The sequence below is a fragment of the Heloderma suspectum genome, chromosome 5, assembly GCF_057233095.1.
Source record: "Heloderma suspectum isolate Gila_16-S chromosome 5, 16-S_ref, whole genome shotgun sequence".
Lineage (NCBI taxonomy): Eukaryota > Metazoa > Chordata > Lepidosauria > Squamata > Helodermatidae > Heloderma > Heloderma suspectum.
Genome location: NC_139462.1, coordinates 178,780,967 through 178,807,364, shown reverse-complemented (window position 1 = coordinate 178,807,364; position 26,398 = coordinate 178,780,967). Strand labels below are relative to the sequence as shown.

The window sequence follows — 26,398 nt, the reverse complement described above, 5'->3', positions numbered from 1 at the left end:
AGGTTATGGTATTTGTCAAGATTTCAAAACAAACATTTCATTTCTTTTACTTTGCTGGTTTATTCCAAGGCATGTCTGGTTAAAAGTTAGGAATGTAATACCTTAGAAATATCTTCATTTTTAAAGAGAGAGAGAGAGAGAGAGAGAGAAGGGAGTGTATTTGCTAACATATCACTTTGTACTATGTGAGAAAAGGTTACGAAAACAATAAAACTGCCGCTGTCTATATCGTCCTATCAATAGGAAAAATGGTTTGAATGATCTGTCATTCATCAGTTGGCTAAGGACTCCCTCTCCTGGATTTACATGAAAAGGGGAAGGGAGTCCCTCCAAATATTTTAAGTTGCAAAAAATTCATCGGAGCATGACAAACTCTGTTGGGGGGATGGGTTTCCCAGAAGATCAACCTGCTGTGAAAGTCTACTGCCATCTACTGGCAAACCTTGGCAATACAATAATGTATCTCCCTTCAGATTTCCATATTTAAAGCAACACCAGCGGTAGGTAGCAGTGATGTAATTCTTGGTTTGTTAATGAGCATTGCTTCTCAGGGATTTAGGTCAGAGCCATTAACTGCTTTAATCTTTGTAAAGAAATCCTTTTAAATAAAAGTATATCAATGAACTTAAATAAAACTCAGATTTTTTAATTTCTTGTTTAGTATTCCAAGTTGCAAATGAAATAAAACTATTCCCCAACTGCTGCTTTGGACTGCAGTTGGGGGATTGACCCCCCCCCACCCCTATAATTGCCTAATGCTCTCTGCACATAGAAAACTAACAGCCTTCTCCCTAACATGCTGATTTTTTATGGGTTGGACCCAGACTTCATTCAGTGAGACGTAGTGCAACTAACTCAGACTACAATCCTATACACACTTACCAGGAAGTAAGTCTTGGTGAGTGCAATAGGGACCTACGTCTGAGTAGACATGTATAGGATTGCTCTATTAGTCTGGATCCAATCTTATATGTGTGAAAGGATTCCCCTTAGCCCCCCATGGCGGGAACACATTCAAATACGTCTCCTTGCTTGCAGTCTGGAGCGGTACAGTCCAGGAATAATTTTACCAAGCGACAAGCTCTTTGCTTCCAGCTACACATCACAGCAGCATGTTTTATTTACCATGTGGCAAACTGCTTGATTGGGCCTCAATTAACTTTACTAGTTGTTGCATGGTAAAAGTGAGCTGCTACAGAGAGCAAAACAGTAGTGGTCATCTTAAAAACACATGCACAAAACAACAGCTTAGACTGTTTTGGTATGCGAATGTTTTGTGAGGCCATGTTAACTTGAGCAGTGTCCTAGTTAATCCTGGTCTTTAGCAACAGCTTTCATTACGATACCAGAGTGTAATCATACCACACCAATTTGGAATTTAGGGAACACCCAGGTGATTAAACTAGGAGGAAAGCCAGGCAGTAATAAAAACGATAGTGGCAAAACCACGTGGAAGCAAAAGAACCAGAGAGGGGAAAGCATGGCACTCTGAATTATGGGTGGATACTCATAATTCAGGGAGAACCATTTCATGCCCTTCCAAAAGCACTACTTTGGGCCCAAGGATATGTAGGAACTGGTCTAATAAAGTGCAACATAAAAGCTTCTCCAATTACATTAAAAACACAGATTGTGCTATATTTCACAAAAGTGTGATCTACTACCACAGTGCTGTGAACTTGTAATTTTTAAGAATAATTTGAGCCTATTTAAGCATAAAAATTGTATAGTTCAATAAAATGTACTGTTAGCCAAAAAAAAGCCAGAGGAACATTCACATGAAAGATCCACTGCAGTTTATCACATACATGAAGTGGAAGCATAACATCCTGGGAAAGCTTCTGTGTTGAAATGAATACAAGACTGTCCAGCACTTCTTATACATCTATGTCCGATTCTTTTCAACTGGACTTGCTCAGGATACATGTTCTGTGCACTGGCCCCATTTAGCGAAAGAGTAATAAATGTCTAGATTCAATGTTTTCTCAGTGCCAAAGTGACAGTGGATGGTGCCAAAAGGGACTCATAAGGAACACCAAATATCAAAATACAGCATCATAATCAAAATGTATACATAATATTAGGGTTTGTGCTCTTATTAAAACATAGGCACCAGTGAGCTTGCGTTTTGCATTGGCATCTGTAGTTCTATGCCAGTCGTCATCTAATTTGTAGAATCCACCTGAGCAGAAAGGAAAATGAATGAATGAATGAATGAAGTTCACAGTTATATATAAGAAAAGACATCATACCACTTCAAAAGCAAAGGCAACTCTTACATACTCTACACTATAGTATCAATGTTCTCTATGGATATAAGCACACAGAAATGCACAAACCAATCAAGCAAACAACTAGGAGCTTAATTCTATGATCAATGACCATGAAGCAGAATTTCAAGAATTTGAAAATTTGAAAATTTCAAGAATTTTGAGGCAAAACAGGGGCCTCAACCAGAATGCTGTCTTGGTTCTAGATCACTTACCTGCAATGACCAAGTTATAAGGGAAGAGGTAGGGAGGCCCTTGATGAAATTCACAAGCCTTTCCTCCTGACTCCCTTGAATTTTAGCCAACATTTAGCCTACATTTAGCTAACCCTATAGCCTTCTAAAAACAGTAGCTTGGGAGGCAATTCAAAAGGTAAGGGGGCTAGGTTCACTCTACCCCCCTCCCTCCAATATCTGACCATAATGGAAATCTCCTTAATCCTTTGTGATACATGGCTACTAATAGCCATTGATAGCAGCCTGATACTGCTTACTAAGTTGGCTTTGACAAATCCTTTACTAGGATATGTTTACATAACCAGTAATATTAAAGTTGGCTTGGGAACATGCTTGCTTCAAATTGTGGTGGACTGTAGCCCACCAATGGAGAATAACTTCCTTACATGGTTTCATCTCTTTAGTTTTATTTTCATGATCAGAGGATGAAACCCCAAGGATGAATTAAATTAAAACGGGAGAATTTTGGAACAATCAGGGGCTGTTTTCTTATGTTTTCCGCCTTGCAATAATGTAAGAATAAAAACATGCAGGAATGAGTGGAATTTATGATTTGAAGTAAACATGTCCCCAAGCCAACTGTAACATTCCTGGCTATGTAAACAAATCCTAGTAAATAGCATGCAGCATGACCTCATTTCTCTGAACGACCTGGAAGCCATTTAAATCATTCATATAATAAGAAGTTTGGACACATGGGGAGTGCAGCTACAGTGTCATCATCAGACTGGGGCATATACTGAATGCAGCAGGTAATGCAGTAATGGGCATTCTAGGGCAAAAAGATGATTGTTACTTAAATAGCTACCAAGCAAAATGCATAGAGGGAAATGAGCTTATAAGGTACCATATATGTGAAATACCTCACATATATACCTACTATAAGATAGGGAGAAAACAAAGGGTACAATGCAAACAGGTCATGCGCATGCCCTATTGATTTTCAATAGAACTGTTAAGCACTGTTTAAATCTCTCCCACTGAAAGCAGTGGGAGTGGAACTTAAAACACCCTTAGCTTTGACAAGACGATGCTCAGAATTTGCATTAAAAATAGTTTCAGGGTACACAGAAACAGAACTTCACTGTGCACAGCACATGAATATGCACACTGCCTCTAATGTCATAAGTCCATCCTCCTGCTTCCTAGAGCAATGATGATGATGATGATAAGCACCACCAAAAATATAAATTAAAATTTGGATTAATAAACGTACAGGTGGTGCCTTAAAAAGAAAAGGCAGATAGCCTGTTGGAGCATGAGGAAACAGGCAAGACTGACCGCTGAGCCAGTGTTTGGTTTGCTGGTCTGTATGTCTGTCATTTATACTGTAAAGGCAAGAGGGAGCCAGGCTCACTGTGTAAGAGGAAAATCTATTGTGATTCCTGCTTCAATGTTACATCTGTATGCATCCTTAGAAAACTGAGGTTGAATAATGGTGGGTTACAGAAAGGATACGATACATCATGGAATTATTTTTTTTTTTCACAACACAATAATTTATTTGATTTTTTTTTAAAGAACTACAGATATGACTTTTCTTTCTTTCCCAGTTATTTATTTATTTAGCAGCAATCTTTGTTAACAGAACTACAGCAAAGGTTCCAGGAAAAGAAATCTGTATGAAACAGAGAGCAAGGGAACATATAAGCCATTACAGAAGATTGAATTAAAATGTACTTACCCGGGCCTCTCAAATATCATACATCTCCATTATGTAGGCTTTAGGCACCAAGCCAATGGTTCCATTCATTTCTCCTACCCACCAGCCAAACCTATTGTACTCCTAATTGAAAACAATATGCAATATTAACCTTTAGTCCGATACAAATGCAATAGAGTTTTGCATGCGACTCCTTAAGTTTCCTCCTTATATACAGTTACAAGACCATGAATGGAAAATTAAAACATTAAGGAGTTGCGTGTGTATGTGTTTCTGAAGCACTTGAAATGCGGTTAAGCAAAGCAGGGAATTACATTTTAAAAGACCAGCTATCTGTTACTATGTCGGGGAGGGGGGAGATACTACCCATAGATCCTTACAACAAGCCAAAGTTCACCCAATGAGCAAAAAGGGATGGGATTATATAATGACAGGTTTTTGTTTAGAGAAATATACAGAGATATACATATTGTACTATTTGTATTATTCATACAAATCCTATGTCTCAAGTGTGTTTAGTTGGATTTCTTTTAGGGATATACAATTAGTATGTTCTGGTTTCTCTGAGGTTGTTTTGGGTTTGAGTTTTTTTGGTATTATCCCTGTTATACTGTTGTTGTTTTACAATATAAGACATTATTATGCTCATCAAGGGAACTTTTATTCAGTAGTTTCTGAACTGAGTTCACCTTGCTCCCTCAAAGTATTTTGTTCCCTACGCAAGCATACTTTAGTTTTTCTCCCTTCTTCCTACCCAAACATATTAACAGCTGACATCTGAAAACTAATACTTTATAATAACGGAGGCAAATATCAGCGGGGACCCATTCAGTAATACAGCCTCAAGCTGTAAAGCACCTTGGTTAGTTAACGCCATGTCGAGTTCACATATCAGAATGGTGCTCTCCACACAACCTCTGTCTCTTCTCAGAATCTGCCATTGCTTTATGCCAGAAATTTTATCACAGTTCTCATATGCCTGGAAGATGACTAATGTATTTTGGTTTGGAAATTTGTTTAGGCTTAGCAAGATAAATCTGAAACAAAACAAGTATATGATAGTTTAAGGAAATAATATTTTCCAAAAGCAATACCAAGTAAGAGCACTGTGGGATCCAAATGTAATTTTTGTCCCTGTGAGGTAAATATTCTTAAGATCAATCCTAGCAGCAGCTCAATAACTTCCAACGACTGAAATTACACCCTTGTATACTGCATGGCATAGGAAACTAGAGGAAAATGGGAGACCTCATTCAAAAACCAGACAGACAGTGGCCACTTAAACTAGGAAAGCAGAACACACAATGACCACACGACACACCAGGCTCATGGGTGGTTGTGCATGCCCGGAAACATTTTGAACATGCAGTCCCAAATGGGGGTTGTCATATTGTGCAAACGTGGCCAACGAGGGTTATTTGAGGGTTAAAAATTTTCCCAGAATCCTTGGTTTGTTGTAGGGTTATGCGAGGGTTGTCTAACCCTCAAATAACCCTCGATGGCCAAGTCTGCAAGGCATGGCAAACCGCACTTCGGGTTGTATATTCAAAATGTCATCTGGCATGCGCCATGGCTCATCATGGGTTAAATAACCCATGGTGAGCTGGCCATGTCATACAAACTGGCGCAATGACTTAGAGGAGAACTCCAACCTTCTGCTGCAAGGTGTAGAGCTAGCAAATCTCTGCTAAGGAAATGATGTTTTTACCTGGAGCTAAGTGTTAATAGGATTCCGATGAGATTCTGGCATGTATGTGAGATGCAAATTTACCTGTCCTTTTTCATTTTAGGAGAATGGAAATTGCAAAGTACCAAAATTACTCCCATCCCTTTAAGGGCTTTCTTCAAATAATGTGATTATCTCATGCCATATCTATTAGCCTCACAATGTACATACACTCCCCTCCCTCACAATCTTCAGTTGATGCTCATCTCCCATCCGCTTCCATTCATTAACCCAGGTTGTGCTGTTCAGACAATCCAAAATATGCCTTGCTTCCTGAAGCATGCTACGCCTTTTTCCTTTTTCAAGGACTTCTCCTTAACTTCCAATTTGGCACTAACGTTCATCAGTCTGGAAGCAATGGAAGCTCTTGGACAGGTATACCCAAACACAAACAAGATGGGTGAGTTTTTGTGATGGGTGCAATCTTAGTTTTAGACAACACAACATCTGACTTCCCCTGTGGTGTGTGGGATATTAAAAACATGAAAGAGGCTGTAAAAGCCATGAGCTATGCCAAACACAGTCATTTAGCTGAGGACCTACAACAAGAAGCGTGGCCAAGCTCTGCGTTCAAAATCATATACCTACAGGGAACCAAGACGAGCTCCAAGGAAGAAGTGCAATTTCCCCTGTCCCCCATTGCAGTAAATGATGCTGGTTCATCAGAGCATAGCACAACTGGGCCACTCTGCCAGCCAGTATGAGCATTATGCCTTCTGCAGTGTTGGAGTGATTGTTCTGGGGCCAAACCCTTAAAGGCAAGAGGCGCTTGCTGTCTCACCAGGGGTTCAGATACTCCAGCTGTGTGTGTTTGTTTAATAAACACATGTTTTATCCCACATTAGCCTGCTTAAATACACAGTCTACGTCTCTACAGACTTAAAGAGCAAGTAATCACTCATAATGCCAGCCCTCACCTGTGCTAGAGGAAGCTTGCAAAGAAAGCGTTCCAAAAAGGGCAGAAAGAAAAGGAGAAGAAAAAACACCCACCACCACTTTTTGAATGTTAGCTGGAGAAAATGCTTTTAGATGAGACCGAGAGCAAACAACGTGAGGTTTGCAGAGGGCTGCTGTATTTAAGTGATCATTAGAGGCTTTTATGACTAATGGCAGAGAATTACAGAGTGGAAATATCCCACGCAGACATTTTGCGAACTTGGAAACAACATGCACTTTGGAAAAACTACTTCAGAAGCCTCCAATTTTTTTTAAATGTTACTTTTTTCAAAACCCTCAATTTCTTGGTATTTAGGAATATACAATGTAATGCACTTGTGTAAAGCTAAATGTTAAGATAAAGTGGATGGTGATGTAACAGTCTAGTAAACTAATTTATGGATAGGCTGCAGACATTAGAACAGAGAGAATGACAAGACAGCAACCCAGATACTTTCACTTTATCATTACTATTTTTGGTATGAGCCTCATGAGCAACATGAATCCCAATGAATGCACCTGTAGTATAAGCAAGCAGGAATGAAAACATAAACCTGCTTTATTGGGAATGGAATGCTTTAACCTTAGGTTAGAATCGTCATTGCAGAGGGATTTCTTTTAACTAGTTAATGTATTTACAGTTCCTTCCTTAAAATGCTTCTAGCTTTCATATGCACACAAACACCAGATTGATCCTGCTCTTAGAGTGCTGTTATGGATACATTATTTACAGTGAAAATAAAAGGCAATTGATTCAGGCTACCCTGAGAGTAATATGCTAGCTACTGCACTGACACCATGTACAGAATAAATAAATAAAACTTAACATTCACCTCTAGGGGAAGTACAAGCATTAGGGCAATGCCTATATTATAGATCAGTGTTCCCTAACCTGGTGCACTCCACATGTGATGGACTACAACTCTGATAATCCCCAGCAAGCATGCTGGCCGGGAATTATAGGACTTGTGGTCCAATACATCTGGAGGGCACCAGGTTGGGGAAAGCTGTTCTAGATGCTTTAAAAACCTACTAGCTACTATGCATTTGCTTATGATTTGTTTATAACATCAAATCAATTAAAGAAAGAATTGTAGTATCATAATACAGATATAAGATACAAATGTAACCATTTCTCACAATGAAATGCAAAATGACAAAATAATGTATGCTAGGGAACAGCTCTTTAAATGCAGCGACTCATTTAAGAGATCACAAAGATTACTTATAACATTGGCATCTGCAGAGAACGCTCCTTTCAGAGTAGGGTCTCTAGAATGTAAGCATCATGTCTCTGTTCTGCAGCTAACAGACAGCATCAACCAGCCAAAATGAGCACTATGGAAGCCTCAGGTGTTAGCTGCCTATTTATACTTCATTCAGGTATGACTAAGCCTGGTACTCTTCATATATTTAGGTACACTGTGTATTCTTCCCATCAGCTTTAGCTTTGGCAATTTGACTCCACTTCAGAGAGACTGATAAAATAATGAAGAGTCCTTTAATCTGCAGGAAACCATTCCAGTCAATTTATAAGAAATATTGCATTCCTTTCTAGGATGTGTAATTATTTTCTATTAATCATGCACTATAAAGCTACATTATGTGGTTATTCTGTTATCACTAGGAAGAGGCCTGCAGTCAGCTCCCGACAATGTTAGGTAATTACTAACACAAAGCTTCTTTCTCCCTCTGTAGAAATGCTATCAAGATCCAGGAGCACTGTAATGCTTTATTGTATGAAAATAAGACTCCAAAGAAATTAAAGAGCCACATAATGAATTGCTTAAAGGCAAACCTGGGTATCTTTGGGAGAAATGAAGGGAAGGAGGGAGGGAGGGAAGGCAGGAAAATGCTTTCAAATTTGGGGGGTTGGATCCAGACTTAATTATATTTAGTGTAGACTCACTGAAATCAAAGGCACTTAAGTTAGTCCTAACTAATTTAGTTATGCCCTATTTATTTCAATGGGTCTACTCTAAGTATGATTAAGTCAGGATCCAACCCTTTGGAAGCAAGACTATAAGAAACAACTAGCAGTAGCATTTTCAAAAGACATGAATGATAATGACAGGAACCCAAATTTCACCTAGAACAATTAGTCACCTTTCCTGAAACACTTCGCAATGTGGCAGGAAATTCTGATTGTGCAAGTACTCATGCAAGAGGTTTTGGCTGCAAGCCTGCACACAGTTAAATCCCAAACTTCAAAATCTCATTAATAATAAGGTAGTCAGGGATGGATTTTTGAAAAGGCATGTGCTTCTTTAGTGTAACAGAAATCGTAGATGTCAACATTTTCTTGCAAATTTCTACCAAAGGGTGAAGAAAATTATATCTTCATTTGGTTGAATATGGTAAACATTTTAAGCAACTTGCTAACATGAAAATACAGACTTATTCACTCTATCTTGGTGGTGGGAAACTTGTGGCCCTCCAAATGTCGGGACTCCAACTAGCACCAGCACCAGCCACCATGGTCAGTGAGTCGGGGATGATGGGAATTCAACACATGCAGAGGGCCACAGGTTCTACAGTCCTGCTCTAAAGGGGCAATGAAGACCCTGACCTTTCAAAGGCTGCCACTGCAGATAAAATGAGTTGAGGCCCTTTGAAGGATTTGTTCCAAAAGCACTAGACACTGTCACTTGCCTAACATAATAACGTTAGACAAATGTGAGGATGTTTAGGTATTTATAAAACAACTGAATAAGAAAATGCTGGAGATCATAGAATCATAGAATAGTAGGGTTGGAAGGGGCCTATAAGACCATCAAGTCCAACCCCCTGTTCAATGCAGGAATCTAAGTCAGAGCATCCCTGACAGTTGGTTGTCCAGCTTCATCCTGAATGCCTCCAGTGTGGGAGAGCCCTCTAGCTCCCTAGGTAATTGGTTCCTTTGTCGTATTGCTCTAACAAGTCAGGAAGTTTTTCCTGATGTTCAGCCAGAATATGGCTTCCTGTAACTTGAGCCCATTATTCCGTGTCCTGCACTCTGGGATGATCAAGAAGAGATCCTGGCCTTCCTCTCTGTGACAACCTTTCAAGTACTTGAAGAGCGTTATCCTAAGTCTTCTCTTCTCAAGACTAAACATGTCCAGTTTTTTCAGTCTCTCTTCATAGGGCTTTGTTTCCAATCCCTGATCATCTTCGTTGCCCTCCTCTGAACCCTCTCCAGTTTGTCTGCATCCTTCTTAAAGGTTGGTGCCCAGAACTGGACACAGTACTCAAGATGAGGCCTAACCAGTGCTGAGTGGAGGGGAACTAGTACTTTGCAGGATTTGTAAGCTATACCTCTATTAATGCAGCCCAAAAGAACATTTGCCTTTGTTGCAGCCACATCACATCATTGGCTCATATTCATAAATATGTTCATGTTATTGTTCACGTTATATGTTCAGATAAAGTTCACATTACTGAATCATGATTGCTAAAGCTGTAAATAGCTAAGTCAATGCAAACGTACCCAGTTTGTGTTTCAAGCTGTACCATGGTCTGAATTACATGGAATGATCTGTGCAGGGCTAGTGGGTGGGTGGTGATGACTTTTGGTCAAAGGGTTGGACACATTGCCTTTTCAGTCTTTCCATCTCATTGATTCTATGACTCAAAAATCCAGTCAGATGTCTTTTGACAGCACAGCCCTCTCACAGAACTGTAACACCTGAGAGCGAACTGACCCACCCATTTTTTCCTGCACTTGGAAAGCCCTACCACAGTAAGAGTTGCAAGGCTTCTCCTTACACAGAGTGATCTTTCAAACAAGCAATCTCGAACATGCATCTCTGATGCTACAGCACTGTAAGAGGCCTGTATTCTATCAGACACAATGGGTCAGTTCCAGACTAAGTTAGTCATGTCTAGTCCTATTTAGTTTTCTACTAAGTTGGTCTTGAGTAACTTAATTTTAATGAGACTAGAGCACAACACTCTTCACTAGGACAGCCTCCCCGAGCCTAGTTCTGCCACATGTTTTGGACTACAACCCCCAAGATTCCTGACCAATGGCCATGCTGGCTAGGGTTGATGGGATTTGTAATCCAAATTATCTGGAGAGCACCATGTTGGGGAAGACTGCACTAGGGAGTAAGCCCCATTCAACACTATGGCACGTCTGAGTAAACATACATAGATTGCACTGTAACTCAGTCTGAATCCAACTCACTAAGTCTGAATTCAGTAGATACTCAAGATTGAGATTCAGGTGATTTACAGCCATTATTTCATTCAACCGCACAACAAGTCATGAAAAGTAGATTAATATTTTTAAAAACATGGGGACCTGAGAGACTGTGACACAAAATACTCCATGAATGCATGGAGCTGGAGTATGAATCCAAGTCCAAGGGAAACTCTACTCACCGGCACACAGTGGTTCTCTTGATTTGTGTAAAAAACTATTTAAATATAGAATCATTCCAAACTAAACACATTAGTATCAACTGAAATTATATCTTTTACAACAGCCTTCCCCAATCTGGCACCCTTCAGATATGTTGGACTACAACTCCCATCATTCAGTCAACCCAGCCAATTGCTGGGAATGGTGGGAGTTGTAGTACAACACATCCAGGGGTGCTGAGTTGGGGAAGGCTATTTTACAGTTATACCTTTGTGGCTGTGTCTCTCTACAACATGTGGTTGTACAATATCAAACTGGTAAACAATTCAATACTACTGTGTGTGCGTGCGCGCGCACATGCGTGCGCACGCATATCCATCCCACTAGATAAATGACTATATCTTTATCTCAACATTAGTTGATTAAATACACAGGCTGCTAATATATTCCAGAGTTAAGAGGATAACTGGCATTATATCTGTTATTCTACAAGGGAAACCTGGGTTTCTTGGTATAACACAACTTGAAACGAAAGGTCTGGGTTGTACATCAATAGACTTCTGTTTTCTTGTTATACAAAATTTTTGGTTAAGATCTGAGAAATGTGATTTATTTTTCTCAAAGCTACTCTGATATTTATCATATAGTTCTAGATTATATTAACAATAATAATACCATAATGAGCATATTGTATATGTATCAAAAGCTCAGCAGGTGCTCAAGTAAAGAGTTAAAGATATACTTTATTTTTCTGGCCAGATAGTTTTGTGTTGCACTGGCATGTGCTGAATTAGAAACAGAAAAAAAGCAGTTACAGCCATACTCTCTGAGGTATGGCACATATCATCCCAGTAAATGTTATTTATTGCTCTCAAATAGGACAATAGAAGTCTGGTTGGCAGAATTTCTGGTCATAAGCCAAGTGCCTGAATCCAGATTTCTGTTATAAAATAAGAAGAATGAAAGGGCCTGCTAATATCCTCACCACAGTGTCATGATCATTTGAATGAGGCATATGAAATTATGGAGTTTAATAATCTGAAATCGCAACATCACAAGTTAATTCTCCCCCTCCCCAAGAACCCTCTGACCACAATGAAAACTTGTAAATGAAAGCTAAAAGTTTATGTATTGCTGAACAGCAATAATCTAGGTAAATCAGGACCTCGCAGTTTGTGAAACAACAGAATCTGGATTTCAAACTGGCTGGCTCTTGCAGCCACATTTGCTTTTTTTTTTAAAGTTCAACACTAAACATTGGGTTTTTTCAGTCCTCATTTCTAAAGTTCACAAGAACTACTAAAATTATGGTATTTATTTGGAGGTTTTTCATGGTCTCCCCCACACCCCCATTCTAATTTATGTTCACATTTTAACACTGTCTTTAAAATTCAGCAAGAAGTAGAAAAAAATCCTTAAAATATCAGATTTCTCTGTTGCTATATTTTAAAATAATGATACTTTTTATTTTTGCAGAATCAGTTTTGAGTATTATTGTCATGTTAAATTCCTCTGTGCACTACAAAATGTTGGTGTTTTATTACGTAGGTAACCAACTGAAGATTATTCTTGCATAAAAGCCAGGATAAAACAAACCAAAAGAATCAGTGTGATATAACACAGCAAGCAGATATTCAGAAGAACACTTTTTGGTAGGAAACCTATGATCACACATATAATTAATCTGGAAATTTATGTGCATTCACTTGGTTCGTATTTATCATTGCTATTTAAAAAAAAACCTCTTTAAATGACAGTCAAGGACTATAATCTTGTGAACTTCCCATCTGCCGGAAATATAAGAGAACGTAAGAGACAGCAAAATATACTTGACCCTTCATATGCACGTTTCCAGGATTTGGAGCACAAAAGACAAACCTGAATAGTCCCAGTTGCTGGCAAGAAAATCTTTGTGTGTAGTATTACAGCACGAAATAACATATGAAGCTCTGCAATACTGTGTACTACTTAACATATGTTTTGTGTCCGGCTCTGTGCATGCAGTTGCCATCATCAGCAATGGGATATGGGCAGTTAGATGCACAAATAGAGCCATAAATTAAAGCTACACAAATGTAGTATATGATCATTGTTAAACCTACTTAAACTCCTACTGTTTTTGTAATCAAAATGCCATTGTTTTCAATATTATGAGCGTTTTGATGAAAGAACGAATCTTTTGAGACATGGGAAGAAAAATACATAGAACTGCTAGTACTTTGGGGGGCAGAACCTCTCACAAAGATGTTATTGGCAGGAACTCTAAAGATATATTTTAGCTACTTTCATTATAACTAGTACTACTCTTATTTAAATTTGCTCCCTTAAAATAATGTTTTGTGCCTGCATAAGTACTTTATCTTTACCCTCATATTGCACGCTTCCCACGACATATAATACTTGTGCTTAATTCCTTATCAATAGAATAAGATTTCCTCAGGATTAATGTCAACGAGGAGTTGATATATGATCAGAAAGTAATAAGCAATAGCTAAGATCAAGCTGAAGTTGAATTTATGACTGCATTTTGGAACTGCACACATTCGTGTCTCTCAACACCTGCATCTCTCATTTTCAACCACTAGATGGTGTAAAAATGTGTTGGATATTTTTTAAAGCTCAAGGATCATCCAAGTGCCATAAAGCTGAAATATTAATTTACAGAGTTAAGAATTATTTGTTCAAGTCCTTAAGCTTTTGGAGGCTCGAGATTATATTTCACCTTGATTGTGTCTTAACAAACTCTTTGTCTGGCTGCTAATACTCAGATAGACCTTGCTCAGAGAAAGTCCAGATAGATTATTTCCTGGCATTTTACTTTCCAGAGCCCCTAAACTCAGTTCTGACAGAAGAACTCATTTTGCTGAAAAAATTGCAACAGTCTAACTGAAAATGGGTTGAATTTTGACCAAATTTCTTTGCAAGTTTGGAGAAAAAATGATTCCTGAGCAGAAAATGTCCATACATCTGGACTAGATACATCAGATCAAAATCTAAAGCCAAGGACCAAATGCACATAAAACAAGATACTATGTAGGATGGAGATTAAGGGAACGATTAACTTTACCTCATGCTTTCAGTTGTGGGGTCAAATGAGCCATTAATCTGACCGTTAAAAAGCAAGATATAATACAGGTATTCCATACAGGAGTGGTTAAAGAATTTGAGGTGCTGAACACATTAAAGGAATTTGGATTACCTCTTAGCTTACTCAGTTAAGTGAAAAGTATAGTAATACAGTCCACAGTGCTACAAAGAAAAAAGTATATGGATGCAATCCTATGCATGCTTTCTTGGAAGCAAGCATCATGGACAGGATTGTACTCTATGGCTATATACCCAGAAGTTGTCTATTGTGTTTAGTAATGCAAGAGTGGGAAAAAATGCTGGGTGTGGACCTAGAAGACCTGGGTTCCAATTCCTGCTGTGCCAGGGATATGCTAGAAGGCTTGGGGTAGGCCTGGGGTAGACCCAGTTCTCCATCCGTAAAATGGGAATACGAATGACCTACCTCACAGGAGTGCTATGAGTAGAGGCAAGCTAAAGATGAGGAAGCACAGGGATATTAAGAATCATGATTAATGTATTTGTTACATTTATAATGAAATAGGACTACACAGGCAAGTTATCATTAGCAAAATGACTCTTTGTATGATTATTTCTAGCTCCTCTTACATTAATTTAATGATAAATACTTTACATTTTGCTGATGAGGAAGGGCATGGTGCAGGAGTACTCCATGACATTTGCCTGCCAGTTCTACAGACAGCAGTGATGGGATCAAATAAGTGAACGCTCAGAGTGTTGTCAGGCTTCCAGGCCATGGTAGTGGTTCAACGACAGGGTTGCTCTCTAGTTTCTCTATGACAAGAACTGAACAGGTTCTGCAAAGGCTATGCACAATCACAGCAGAAAAAAATGGCATCTTGTGGAAGCACCCTAAGTGAGGCTAACAGCACAATCCTATGTGTCTCTACTCAAGAGTAAATCCTACAGTGGGGATTACACCCAGATAAAGGTCTCATTACAGCTACCTTCATTGTAAAATGAAGGGATTCTACAATGGGGAATGCTGGGAGTTATAGATCTTTCTTCTGTCTAAACATGCATAGGATTGTGCCATTTATTTATTACATTTTTATACTGCCCAATAGCCAAAGCTCTATGGGCAGTTCACAAAGTTTTAAGTCTGACACTTGCATGAATTGCTGCGGTGTGGAATTCTGCCTTCCTCAGGAAATGTAGAAAAATGCACGTGTGCTAGTCCACAGTAGTTAACAGAAAAGAGAGAAGAAAGTGGTGTGCTGAAGGTCCATTTACTGTGTCAGAACCCCAGCACAGACATGCACCTAACTCTCTCTCTGGCTGCTCTTGAGGCTGAACTGTGATATGAAAGTTATTCAGAAAATTCAAAATCCACATATACAAGTGCCAAGGAAGAGGAACTAAAACAAACACAATGTGTGCACACACACCATTCAGTGGTTGACAAAGCTAAATTTTACATACAGAAAGTGCATTGTCTCTGAGGGAAGTTACTTAGTGGCAGGTAGCCAAGATTTCAAGCAGAGATAAACATACTTTAAAGACAATTCCTGTTGCACAATAACACTTCAAATGTGATTACATTCAATTGACAAAATAATTAATGTGCAAGGAACTTCTGATTGAATACGAAGGATGTAAAGGAAATGCCAATTTCCCCACACCCTCGAAGACCTGGGTGCTTTTTGCTTTTCTGTTTTTTTACTTCAACCATCCCCCCATACCTCTCTATTCTCTGTAAGATACAATACCTTGCTGAGAATGTAGATAATGTCGCCACGTTTGAATGTCAGCTCATCAGGAACATCTCCAGTACAGTCCCACAAACCTTGATAGAAATTAACATAATCGGTTTTTTTATTGCCTGGGGAAGAAAAAGGTGCATACATTAGATTTATCAGCATATGTGATTGGGGTCTTTGTTATCAAGGTTACAAATACATTGCCACCAAAAGAAAGATCTTCTGAAGAACATTTTCCAACTTAAAAGAAACTCAAACACCTAGGGAGCCCACCTCTGCCCATCAGTTCCCCATGAAAGTGCTCTAGAAAAACAAGTTCTATTTCTTGTAGGCTCAGAACATGCTTTTCATAAACATGTAGCTACAAGCTCTCAAAATACAGTACAGAGCTCCACATCACAGCTTTGCTATTTGATTCCAAGTAAGCGGCATGCATTTTCACCTCTCACCCAAAAGGAGAGGGGGGAGGGCATAAAATTTCTGCAGACATTTAGAAAACCAGTGACAACAGGACAAGAAAGCAGGCATGCACTCTGTAACATCCGGTGTTTCATCTTGAGAAAAAAATCAACCTTTCAGAAAAAAATCACTTTTTGAGAGCTAAAGCTGAAAGATTATCATATCTGTAGATATAACCTTGCTGAAGCTGCATTTTTTAAAAAAAATATTTGTGTCAGCACCAGCTTAGGACATTAAGTTCTGGCTAAATATGCAAGACACAATGTAGCCATAAACTAATCTTTCTAAGAACATAAGCACAACGAATGTGCTACGTTCAAACTGCCATACAGACCATTAACTGATTGATTATTTTAGCACTATTTGCTCTGTAATGCCACCATAACAGAGTAATAAATGCTTTGTCATATGCTTACCATACAGAGAAGCATTTACTGGAGCACAGAGCTCAACACAGCTGAAATACATTGGAAGCTTCTGTGCACATGGAAAACTATTTTCCATTTTCAATGCTGCAAGAAGTGTATTGGCTGACTTAACCCAGAAAGAACGCAAACAACCCCAATGAAACAAATAACTACATTATGTTTACATGAACCAGACTAGATGCAAATGTACTAATCATCTGCATCTTTTAATTCAGAGATAAAAATCCCAAAATTGATTGGATTAAGAGAGTACATTTTCATTTTCTTATGAAAGAGGCAAATGGCCATACTGCTAATCTACAAAACATGCCAGCAACATTTTCATGTTATTAGAACACCAAATCATTATCTATATCTTTCTGTGTAATATCATATAGTTAATATGTATTACATCTGTAAAATTCACACCAAATGCAAGGTGGATACAGTATTTTAGAAAATAATACAGTCTTCCATTTGTAATTATTATCTGCACCGACCTCCTCAAAACATTTAAATTTCACTGCTTCCTAAAGTAGTAAGACAATAAATACATTCCATATACTACATTAACTGCGGTTCATGGGCAGTCATAGGCAGATATTTCACTAACCTGCATTTAACTCATGGCAAAAAGTTACTTTTTCATAGTGTGCCTTGAAGGCTTCATGTTTTCTAAAAAGAAGTGGCTTCATTTCTATTGCGTAACACTAGAGGGCACTCAGGATGGCAGTATGCACAATGTATGGGATTGTGCATGCACGGTTTATGTTGGCAATGTCTTCTTTTGCAAGCAATTTGCTCATCCTATATTAAATATCCATATCATGTGCATGAGTTCATATTTCATTGGGATATATAAATAGCTGATAAAATTAGGGCAAATCTGCTTCATGGAATCTAGTCTCTATCCCACCCACCACTCACACACTACAGCTATGATAAAACAGAGTATTAAAAAGAAGGTAATGGCTTAATAATGCCCATACTTATTATCTTGCATTTATTCAATATAGGGTTTTATAATCTCTACAATATGCAAAAGGGTCTGGGGAAGGGCTGTTGCATGTGAAAGGTCCCAGGTCCAGTCCCTGCATCCTCAGGTAGGGCTGACAAAAGATCCCTGCCCCAAACTCTGGAGAGATGCTGCCAGTCACTGGAGACAGAGCTAGATAGACTAATGGTTTGACAATATAATGCACTTTCGTATGTTCTAGAAGCAATTAGGTATCCTACTGACTTGCAGGTGAACTTGTGGAGGCAGGGAAATAAAGGAAAGAAACACAGCTGAGACACTGGTAGAAAGCTGTAAAGGTAACAGGACAAGATAACAAGCTAAAGCAAAAATGGAGAGTGCATCAGTGGATAGGACTAACGGGGTGTGTGCATGAATACATGTGACATGATTGCCAAGATGAAAAGAAATTACTTGGCAGGGACATCTGATTCATAAGATCATGGAACTGATACGTCCTCAAGCTCTAAAGAGTCCTTCCTCCCTCTTCCCAGACCTGGCCCTCTGCACATACAGAATATTGCCCATCATTCAGATTAGGGACTGTGTGCCTGAAACAAAGAACAGCAAGGAATAGAATCCAAATGGCAATCAGATCTTGAATGTGAAACCGCTACCAGATAATAGCGTAGCTTCACACTTCTTCAAAGCGTGGAATTATTGCTCATCCATGCAGCATTTATCCCTCTGTGGCCTTGTTTGCCTGAATCAAGATTGGTACCCAAAAGGAGCAGGGCCTTTCCACACTTTGGGAATTCTCTCACTTCTGAGACCTGCACTGGTGGGTCCATTCTAGCCTTCAGGAAGTAAGTGGAGAACATCTTGTTTCACCAGGCCTCAGGGGATGAAGATTTTTAGAGGCTGCATGCATTCTGTACAGTTGCAATGGGTTTCAAAGCAATGATTTCAACATGATTTTCTACGGAATTTTTATATAGCCATCTTGGCGACCCAGAACTGGGTGGAAAGTCAAGGGAAAACAGTAAGTAGAAACAATGTGCTCAGAGTAACTCCCATCAATGTTAATGGGTGCTATATAGTCTACATCATCAGAAGTGATCCCACAACAAATGAGACACATCTCTCCCTAGTTCAGGGGTGGGTAACACACAGCCTGTAGCCCACATGCAACCCCTGCCACCTCCTTAATTGGAGTGGGGGGAGGAAATGTAAAGATTGTTTTTAATGTCATCCTAAATTTGACCTTTTTGGCACTCTGTAGTGCTACAGAAAGCATTTTTAATTTTTATATTTTTTTTCATTTATGTTGCCGTACCCACCAGGAGGTGGAGGGTGTCCAGGAGGCAAAAAGAGCCCACAGATCTTCTGCAGTTTCCCATCCTTGCCCTAGATGTGCATCACCATGAGCATTTCGTTATGCCTCAGAGTCCAACCACATGTCCACTACACTACAAATGCAACCACTGCCACCATACGTACTGCCTTAGTGCTCTAGCTCATGCAATCACTCCAGCACAGGGGCTGATCTGCTACTATCCTTCTTTCAGAACAGCATGTTGAATTCATAAGATCCATAAATCCTAATAATGAGCCTGTGATTACTTTCCTATATTCTGGAAATATAGCATATTCTTCCCTTGTTCACCCAGTCTCCATTCCTGTGGTCTCTCCTGGGTCCAACTTTTAGATTATAAGTCCCTTGAGGTAGGGACAAGCAACATGTACATAGTTGGCACTACATAGAATAATATCTAATTCACTTTCAAAGTATCACATACATCTAGACGTAAATAGTCAGAACTGTATTGACATGTGCAGATACTTTAAATTGTGGTTCACACAGAAGAGTTTGGCCAAAGGTCTCCAAAGGCTTTGTAACAGGATTAATATGATTAATCCTTTTCTTCTCAATAAGAAGTACATTTCTCTGTGAATTGTTGATAGGGTGCTGACATGTCATACTGATACTGGTTGAAGAATTATTGGGATATGGATGGATAGCAGAACTGAGTTGACTTTAAAAAAGGAGGAACTTGGCTCATTTTTTTTTTAAACCCTATAAATCAAGGTGATTTGTTTCTTATTTCAATGGGGTTTCAAATCAACATGACTTACTCCCAAGAAAGACTGCAGTCTAAATAGTATTTCTGTTGATTACGAGGCTATTCCATTTCCTTTTAATCAAGGCTAAACTGCATGAGCTAAAGGAGGGGTCCTTTGTTTTTGGTACATAGCTGCCAAGGGTTTGAAATCTGGGAGAAAAACAATGAGCTCTTCTGCCTACACAGAATGTCTAAACCTTGTACTGTTAGCGCAACAGAAGCAGGGACCCTAGGACACAGCAGTCTTCAACATCTATATCCAGCATGTTTTGCTCTGCCCTCAGGGCCAAGCTAGACATGACACAGGACAGGAGATCAAAAAACAGGATCTCCTCCATGTGTTTTTAAAAGAATGTATTAATAGCAGCTGCAGGGGTACTCTAGGACTGTAGTGCTAGAGGAGAGGTAACCCTCATCATTTTCTCAGCTGAAAAGATAACCATGTGATCCCTGTATGTTTTGTACTGTTGAGCAAAAATCAGCTTTAGGAGCCATTTTGAATTGGGGAAATGGTGCATGTGAAAGTGTTAACTCTTGCCTTCCAGCACTGCAACTAAACTAAAAAAACCTAAAGTAAAACTAAACTAAAAAAGCACTAAACTGAACTAAAAAAAAACACCTGCAGGAAATACTGTTCAAGGATCTCCTCAGTCATTCAAGTTTGGCCTTCATGCCTGGGCAAAGACAGACAGACAGAGTGAGTGGGGAGAGGACTCTTTCCTGGCATCAGGAATCTTTCCACTGCTTCTTCCCCAACTTCTGTGGTATGTGCCAGGAGCAATTGGTGGAAAATGCTGGGTTTGCATAGTTGTCAAGGGATCTGTGTAATATGCAAAAAAGGCTGCCTACATTTGGGGAACCCCAAAAGGGCACCACACAAGTCACCTGAAATCAAAGCACAGGTATCAATGTAAGCCTGGTTTAATCAATCTAATGATATGTATGTATAAGCTGCTGCTTTATAATTCTGATTTATTTATTTTTTTACAATTTCATATTTGTACAATCTTCTGTGTAAGGTTTGATTGTTGTAAATCACTTTAATATGATTTTGTACATGACACATTTGAAGTTACTAATGAAATGGCTTCTTTTTAACCATGTCATCTACTCTCATAGCTAACTTTACGGAGGTAAATACCATAAGAACAGGTACTATTAAGAATGCAAACGCTGCTATCCATAAACTGAATTCTACCAGAATATCAGAAGTCATGGCTTGCCAAAGGTGGAGATAAAATGTGTCCAAAACCACCTTGGGAGAGTTCTACCCCTAGAGAGGGCTTAAAAATAATTTAAATAAGAATGCCAGTGAGAGAGAGAGAGAGAGAGAGAGAGAGAGAGAGAGAGTTAGTTAGTTAGTTAAAGGCTGTGTGGCTGTCTGGATTACAGCCTTAACTTTAACAAGATGGACAGTGTAATCTTATGCATATATTTACTAGAAGTAAGTGCAATTGAGTTCAATTAGACTTACTCCCAGGTAGGTGTGTATAGGATTGCAGTCTCAGATCCTTGAATATGAAAAGAAGGTATGTGAAGAATGAAAGAGCTTTTTCCATCAATACATATCCAAAAACACATCTGTCCATGACGAAAGTGCAATATGGATAAGGAATAGCTTGTGCTAAGCCTAAACCATATGCTACTTAGTTGCTCAAGTCACACAGGTATACAAATAGAAACTTCTGTGCATATTATTGTTGGGAAAAAAAGTTTTAATGTGAAAAACATCTTCCATTCTTAAGTAAGGTTAGAAGAAGTTCATGTCATGTGATCTCTAGTAAGGCAGAAATACTCTTTGTAAATTCACTACTCTACATAACAAACAAACTTCTAGCATTACACATTTAACTGTCCAGAGAAGATCAGAGGTCACTGCCATGCTAAAGTGTTAAAACCATCGCTTGAAATGAATTTCACATCAGGGAATAATTATTATGGTGCTTTATTTCAAGGATATTGTATGAAGCCTACTTAAATTTATAGGTCAGCTCATAAAAATTTAAGACCGTGCTAACGAAGAAAAACGTTAATATTTTACGACAGGGACAGGTCACTTTTTCAACACAGAGTGTGCTGGAAACATGAGCTAGGTTGCATATTGTTTATATGCAATAGTCATAATTTGCATAAGATTTGCATGAATTCCAGACCACAGCTGTTGGGAGAAATGGTCACTCTAGAACAGTGGTACAATTTCTGATGTGGGAATAAACATTTTAAGGATGTTTGAAAGTTGAAAATTGCAATCGCTTTGAAAAGATGAAAGCTGCCATTCCTTAAAGACTTAGCAATGAACAAAGTAATGTTCTTGTATATACAAATTGCCTTATTTCCTGTGAGGAAGGGCTAACGGGTTTGGGACTTTTTAGTTTGTGGGAGGAGAGGCTCATGATAGAAGTTTATAAAATAATCCATGGTGTGGAGAAAGTGGGCAGAGACAACTTTTTCTCCTTCCCCATAACAGAAGAACTTGGGGTAGGGGATGGTGGTCACACAATGATTCATGGGGGACAACAGAAAAGGACTCATTTCAGACAATGCATAATTAAGTTATGGCAAGATGTGGTGAGGGCCACTCGCTTAGATGGCTTTAAAAGGGGATTTAAAAAAATATGAAGGATAAGTTTGTCAGTAGCCAATAGCACTAATGTATTAATGTATTTATTTGGAATATTTATATACTGCTTGTGAACAAAAAGTCCTAAGAGTGGTTTACATAATTAAAAGCTGGTTTAAGTTTTCAATAAAGTGGTTTACTGTCTCACTGGGGATAGACATTCACCCTCGAGCAAAGGATCACGCTCCCTCTCTTTATGCTTGATAGCCAGAACCTATGTAAATAGTCTTAGGAAGCAGGCACCCATTTTCTACGTGCGCGCGCACACACTCGGGACTGGATCAGATAATGACACGGCCAGGAGGGCTCCTTCTGCCACACAGTTCTTCACTCAGACAGCTGACTTTAAGGCGGTTAGAATTCTGTGAGGAACCTCTGTTTTCAGAAGCAGTATGCCATGAATACCAGTACAAGGTGGGGAGCGGCAACAAAACGCCCTGCTCACCTGATTCTTGGAAGCATCTGCCTGGCAAAAGCAGAATACTACAGTAGGTGAACCTTTGGTGTGATCCAACAAGGCTCTTCTAATGCCTTGGAAGGTAATTTAACCACATGTTGCAACAAATACATGTTAATCCCATCCCATCCCATTGGCAGTTAGCAATCTCACGGTTGCAGGCCACATCCACTAAACCCAAATGTAAAAAAGAAATCCTAAACCTCACTTAAAATAATCTGATTGCAAGAAACAGATTGTATTCAAGCTTGAGCCTTCTGGACATACTTTAATTCTTCATCTTGATGAGGTCTTGAAACATACTTTCAACTTGAGAATTCTGATAATTATCAGGATTCATTCTAACAAACATAAGGCTGCATAAAGACTACAGGCAGTTTGTGGGCTGAGCACTGGCTAGTATAGCCTTCATACAAAAGGGGTGATGTTTTATTATCATATTACTAGCTAGTGTGCTTGAAGTTTACTAAGGCTGCAATCCTATGCACTCCTCCTAGGGAGTAGGGATGTACCAGAATTTCTTTTAAGTTCGTTAAATATCGGAACTTATGCTGTTTGCAACCCCAGACACAAGCACATTTTTTCCGGCAAAGCTCACATGTTCCCGAGCTTATGATCACATTCAAAAAATGCATTTGTTAGAAAAAACTGCACTTTAAAAATGTGCAGTCTGAAAAAAATGCAGATTTTCATGCTGTAGTCAATGGGAAAAAAGTGCACCCAAATGCACATTTTCTCCATTCAAACAACAACAAAACTTACATTTGGGAATGGGAATGAAGCAAACTGAGCCTTGAGGTGGATCTCGGAGAACTTCGACCACGTGCTGATTCTCCCATCCTTACTAGGGAGCAAGTCCTATTGAACTCAGTGTGACTTTCTTCTGACTTAGCATGCATAGGATTAGGCTACAAGTGGCTTTTAGTTACAGTTTTGCAAAAGACTCCGGTGCTCACTTTATAATTTATTTATTGAAAATTATTTAAAGGCCATCTTTAAGAGGAAAATCCTTGAAATGGGGTTGGCTGATATCACAGTAACTGGGGCACATATTTAGTATAGTTACTGAAAAGCTTCAGGGACTCCGTTGCCAAGGTTACACTGAGAAATGTTATTCAATGCTTATTTTGTAGAAGTCCACTCTTGAGGGCAACATCTGATTACTCACATCTTTGCTTCCTCTGCAGCGAATTCAAACCCAAACTGTCTACAACAACCTGTTCATATAGTTTCCTGTGACAGGCCGGAAATCAGGCCTGTTTCCTTTCCACACGCTATAAGAGGAAGGGCATCGCAAAGACACTTCCCGAACACACTCCTCATCCACCCTCTCTCTGACAGCAGTGGAAGAATGATGTGGAGCAAGTATGACAGGAAAGATAACCCAAGGTTCATTCCTTTGTAGGGCACCGTTACAACAGCGCGCTGCTTGCTCAGCTAGTGTCTGGGGTGTGAAGAGGTGCCCCAATAAGGAACGAGTGTTGGTTGTCCAAGTCAAAAAGGTAGCCCAAGTGTGAATAAGTTCCTAAAGTAGAATATGCTTTTTAAGATGAGCAAGAAAAACTGTTCTTACCCCAGGACTTCACGTGCTGCATCATTCCCCCTATCCCTTCAAAACTCAGTGTTAATTAGCATGAGAGCAAATGGACAACACAAAACAGAGGGAGACGCTTCTTCGCTGCACTTCTTGGTCACTGCTGTCCTTTTCTGATTTTTATGCTGCTGCCACCTTTGCTTCTGCTATCACTGGACGCTGGCATTTCTTAGCCCAGTTTATTTGCTTTCTGGGGTATAATCATATGCAATGAAGATATGCACGGCCAACATTTAAACAGGCCGCAGATCAATTAGTGGTCTTAAGTTTATCTGATTTTTATCAAAGAAGACAGAGCTATGGGTCGATCGTCAGAGCCTGTGTCAAGATGACCTTTTCAGAGACGTCTACATTGCTGGTCCCTTGGGCAACTTGTTGTCCCCTGTTAGTCTCTGAATGACAGAAGTCTGTTCTGCTCAAGCACAAAGTATACACAGATGTCTATATTACATTCTTATAGGTTTGACAGCAACTGCATGTTGTATCTATAAAGTGTCCTTTAGCAGTGACACTTCCTCAATGATGATAAGCTAATTTATGCAGCTAAATCTCCTTTGTGAAGAAATGAAAGCTAATTGAGTCATTACAAAGTAATTCAGGAAGGAATACCTTGTATAAATTGGCTTACTTTATAAATCCTTCTCAAGCGATTTTTATGCATCCTAAATGGTGCTATTCAGAGTCCTCCCTCCCCAACCCCTTTTGCTGCCATAAGAAATCAGTTAAACTTCCTGGAACTTCAGACCTTTTATTTGTGCTAGGGGGAGGGCAAACACTGAAATGTCAATGTAAAGCAATGGAGACGGAATACAGGCAAAGCATACAACGTACCTGAAACACTGCTAACAATCTCCTGGCTCGGTTTCTTTGGTTCTTCACTCTTCACTGGCATGACGGGTGCTGCTGCTGCTTCTTCTGCAGACACAAGTGATATATCCAACAAACATGTTAGTCTATAAGAATTATAGCCCACAGCAGTTTAGAAAATAGAGGTTTATGTGGTGTAAATTTTGTCTCTCAGAGAGGCCAAGTACCTCACACTGTCAGCAGGATGAAATAATGTTAAACACTTAGGATGTTCCCCTTAAAAACAAACACCTACGTTTTGATCTAGAAAAATACCTAGTGTGTTTAGACCTATCTTAGTGCTCCAAAGGGGAAAAAGTGACTGACAGTGCAATCCCATGCACATCTACTGGGAAGTAAGTCCCATGAAGTTCAATGGGACTTACTCCCAGGTTCCCCTTCATGGATCACTGCCTTGTTGTGGCGAAGGGGCTGGCATAACTCAGTGAAGCCATAAGCTATGCCGTGCAGGGCCACCCAAGACGGACAGGTCATGGCAGAGAGTTCTGACAAAATGCGGTCCACTGGAGAAGGAAATGGCAACCCACTCCAGGATTCTTGCCAAGAAAACCCCATGGAACATATCACAAGGCTAAAAGATATAACGCTGGAAGATGAGCCCCTCAGGTCGGAAGGTGTCCAATATACTACTGGGGAAGAGCAGAGGTATTTCCAAGTAGCGCCAGAAAGAGTGAAACGGCTGGGCCAAAGCCGAAAGGACACTCAGCTGTGGATGTGTCTGGCGGTGAAAAGAAAATCCGATGCTGTAAAGAACAATATTGTTTAGGAACCTGGAATGTCAGATCAACGAATCAAGGTAAGCTGGAGGTGGTCAAACATGAGATGGCAAGATTGAACATCGACATCTTGGGAATCAAATGGACAGGCATGGGCGAATTTAATTCAGGTGACCATCATATCTACTATTGTGGGCAAGAATCCCTTAGAAGAAATGGAGTAGCACTCATAGTCAACAA

General features: G+C 39.4%; 1 protein-coding gene across 2 annotated transcripts in view; it reads right to left on the bottom strand.

Annotated features, from left to right (window-relative positions):
* Nucleotides 1–1,693: 1,693 nt before the first annotated feature.
* Nucleotides 1,694–26,398, bottom strand: part of SKAP2 (src kinase associated phosphoprotein 2) — a 141,645-nt gene continuing 116,940 nt past the window's right edge. For both annotated transcript variants that reach the window (XM_084858512.1, XM_084858513.1), the window contains exons 10-13: nt 25,407–25,490; nt 15,970–16,082; nt 4,191–4,292; nt 1,694–2,182 (exon numbers count right to left, since the gene is read on the bottom strand). In XM_084858512.1, the coding sequence (XP_084714638.1) occupies nt 4,200–4,292; nt 15,970–16,082; nt 25,407–25,490 (290 nt within the window). In that variant the 3' untranslated portion in view covers nt 1,694–2,182; nt 4,191–4,199. The remainder of the gene's footprint in view (nt 2,183–4,190; nt 4,293–15,969; nt 16,083–25,406; nt 25,491–26,398) is intronic.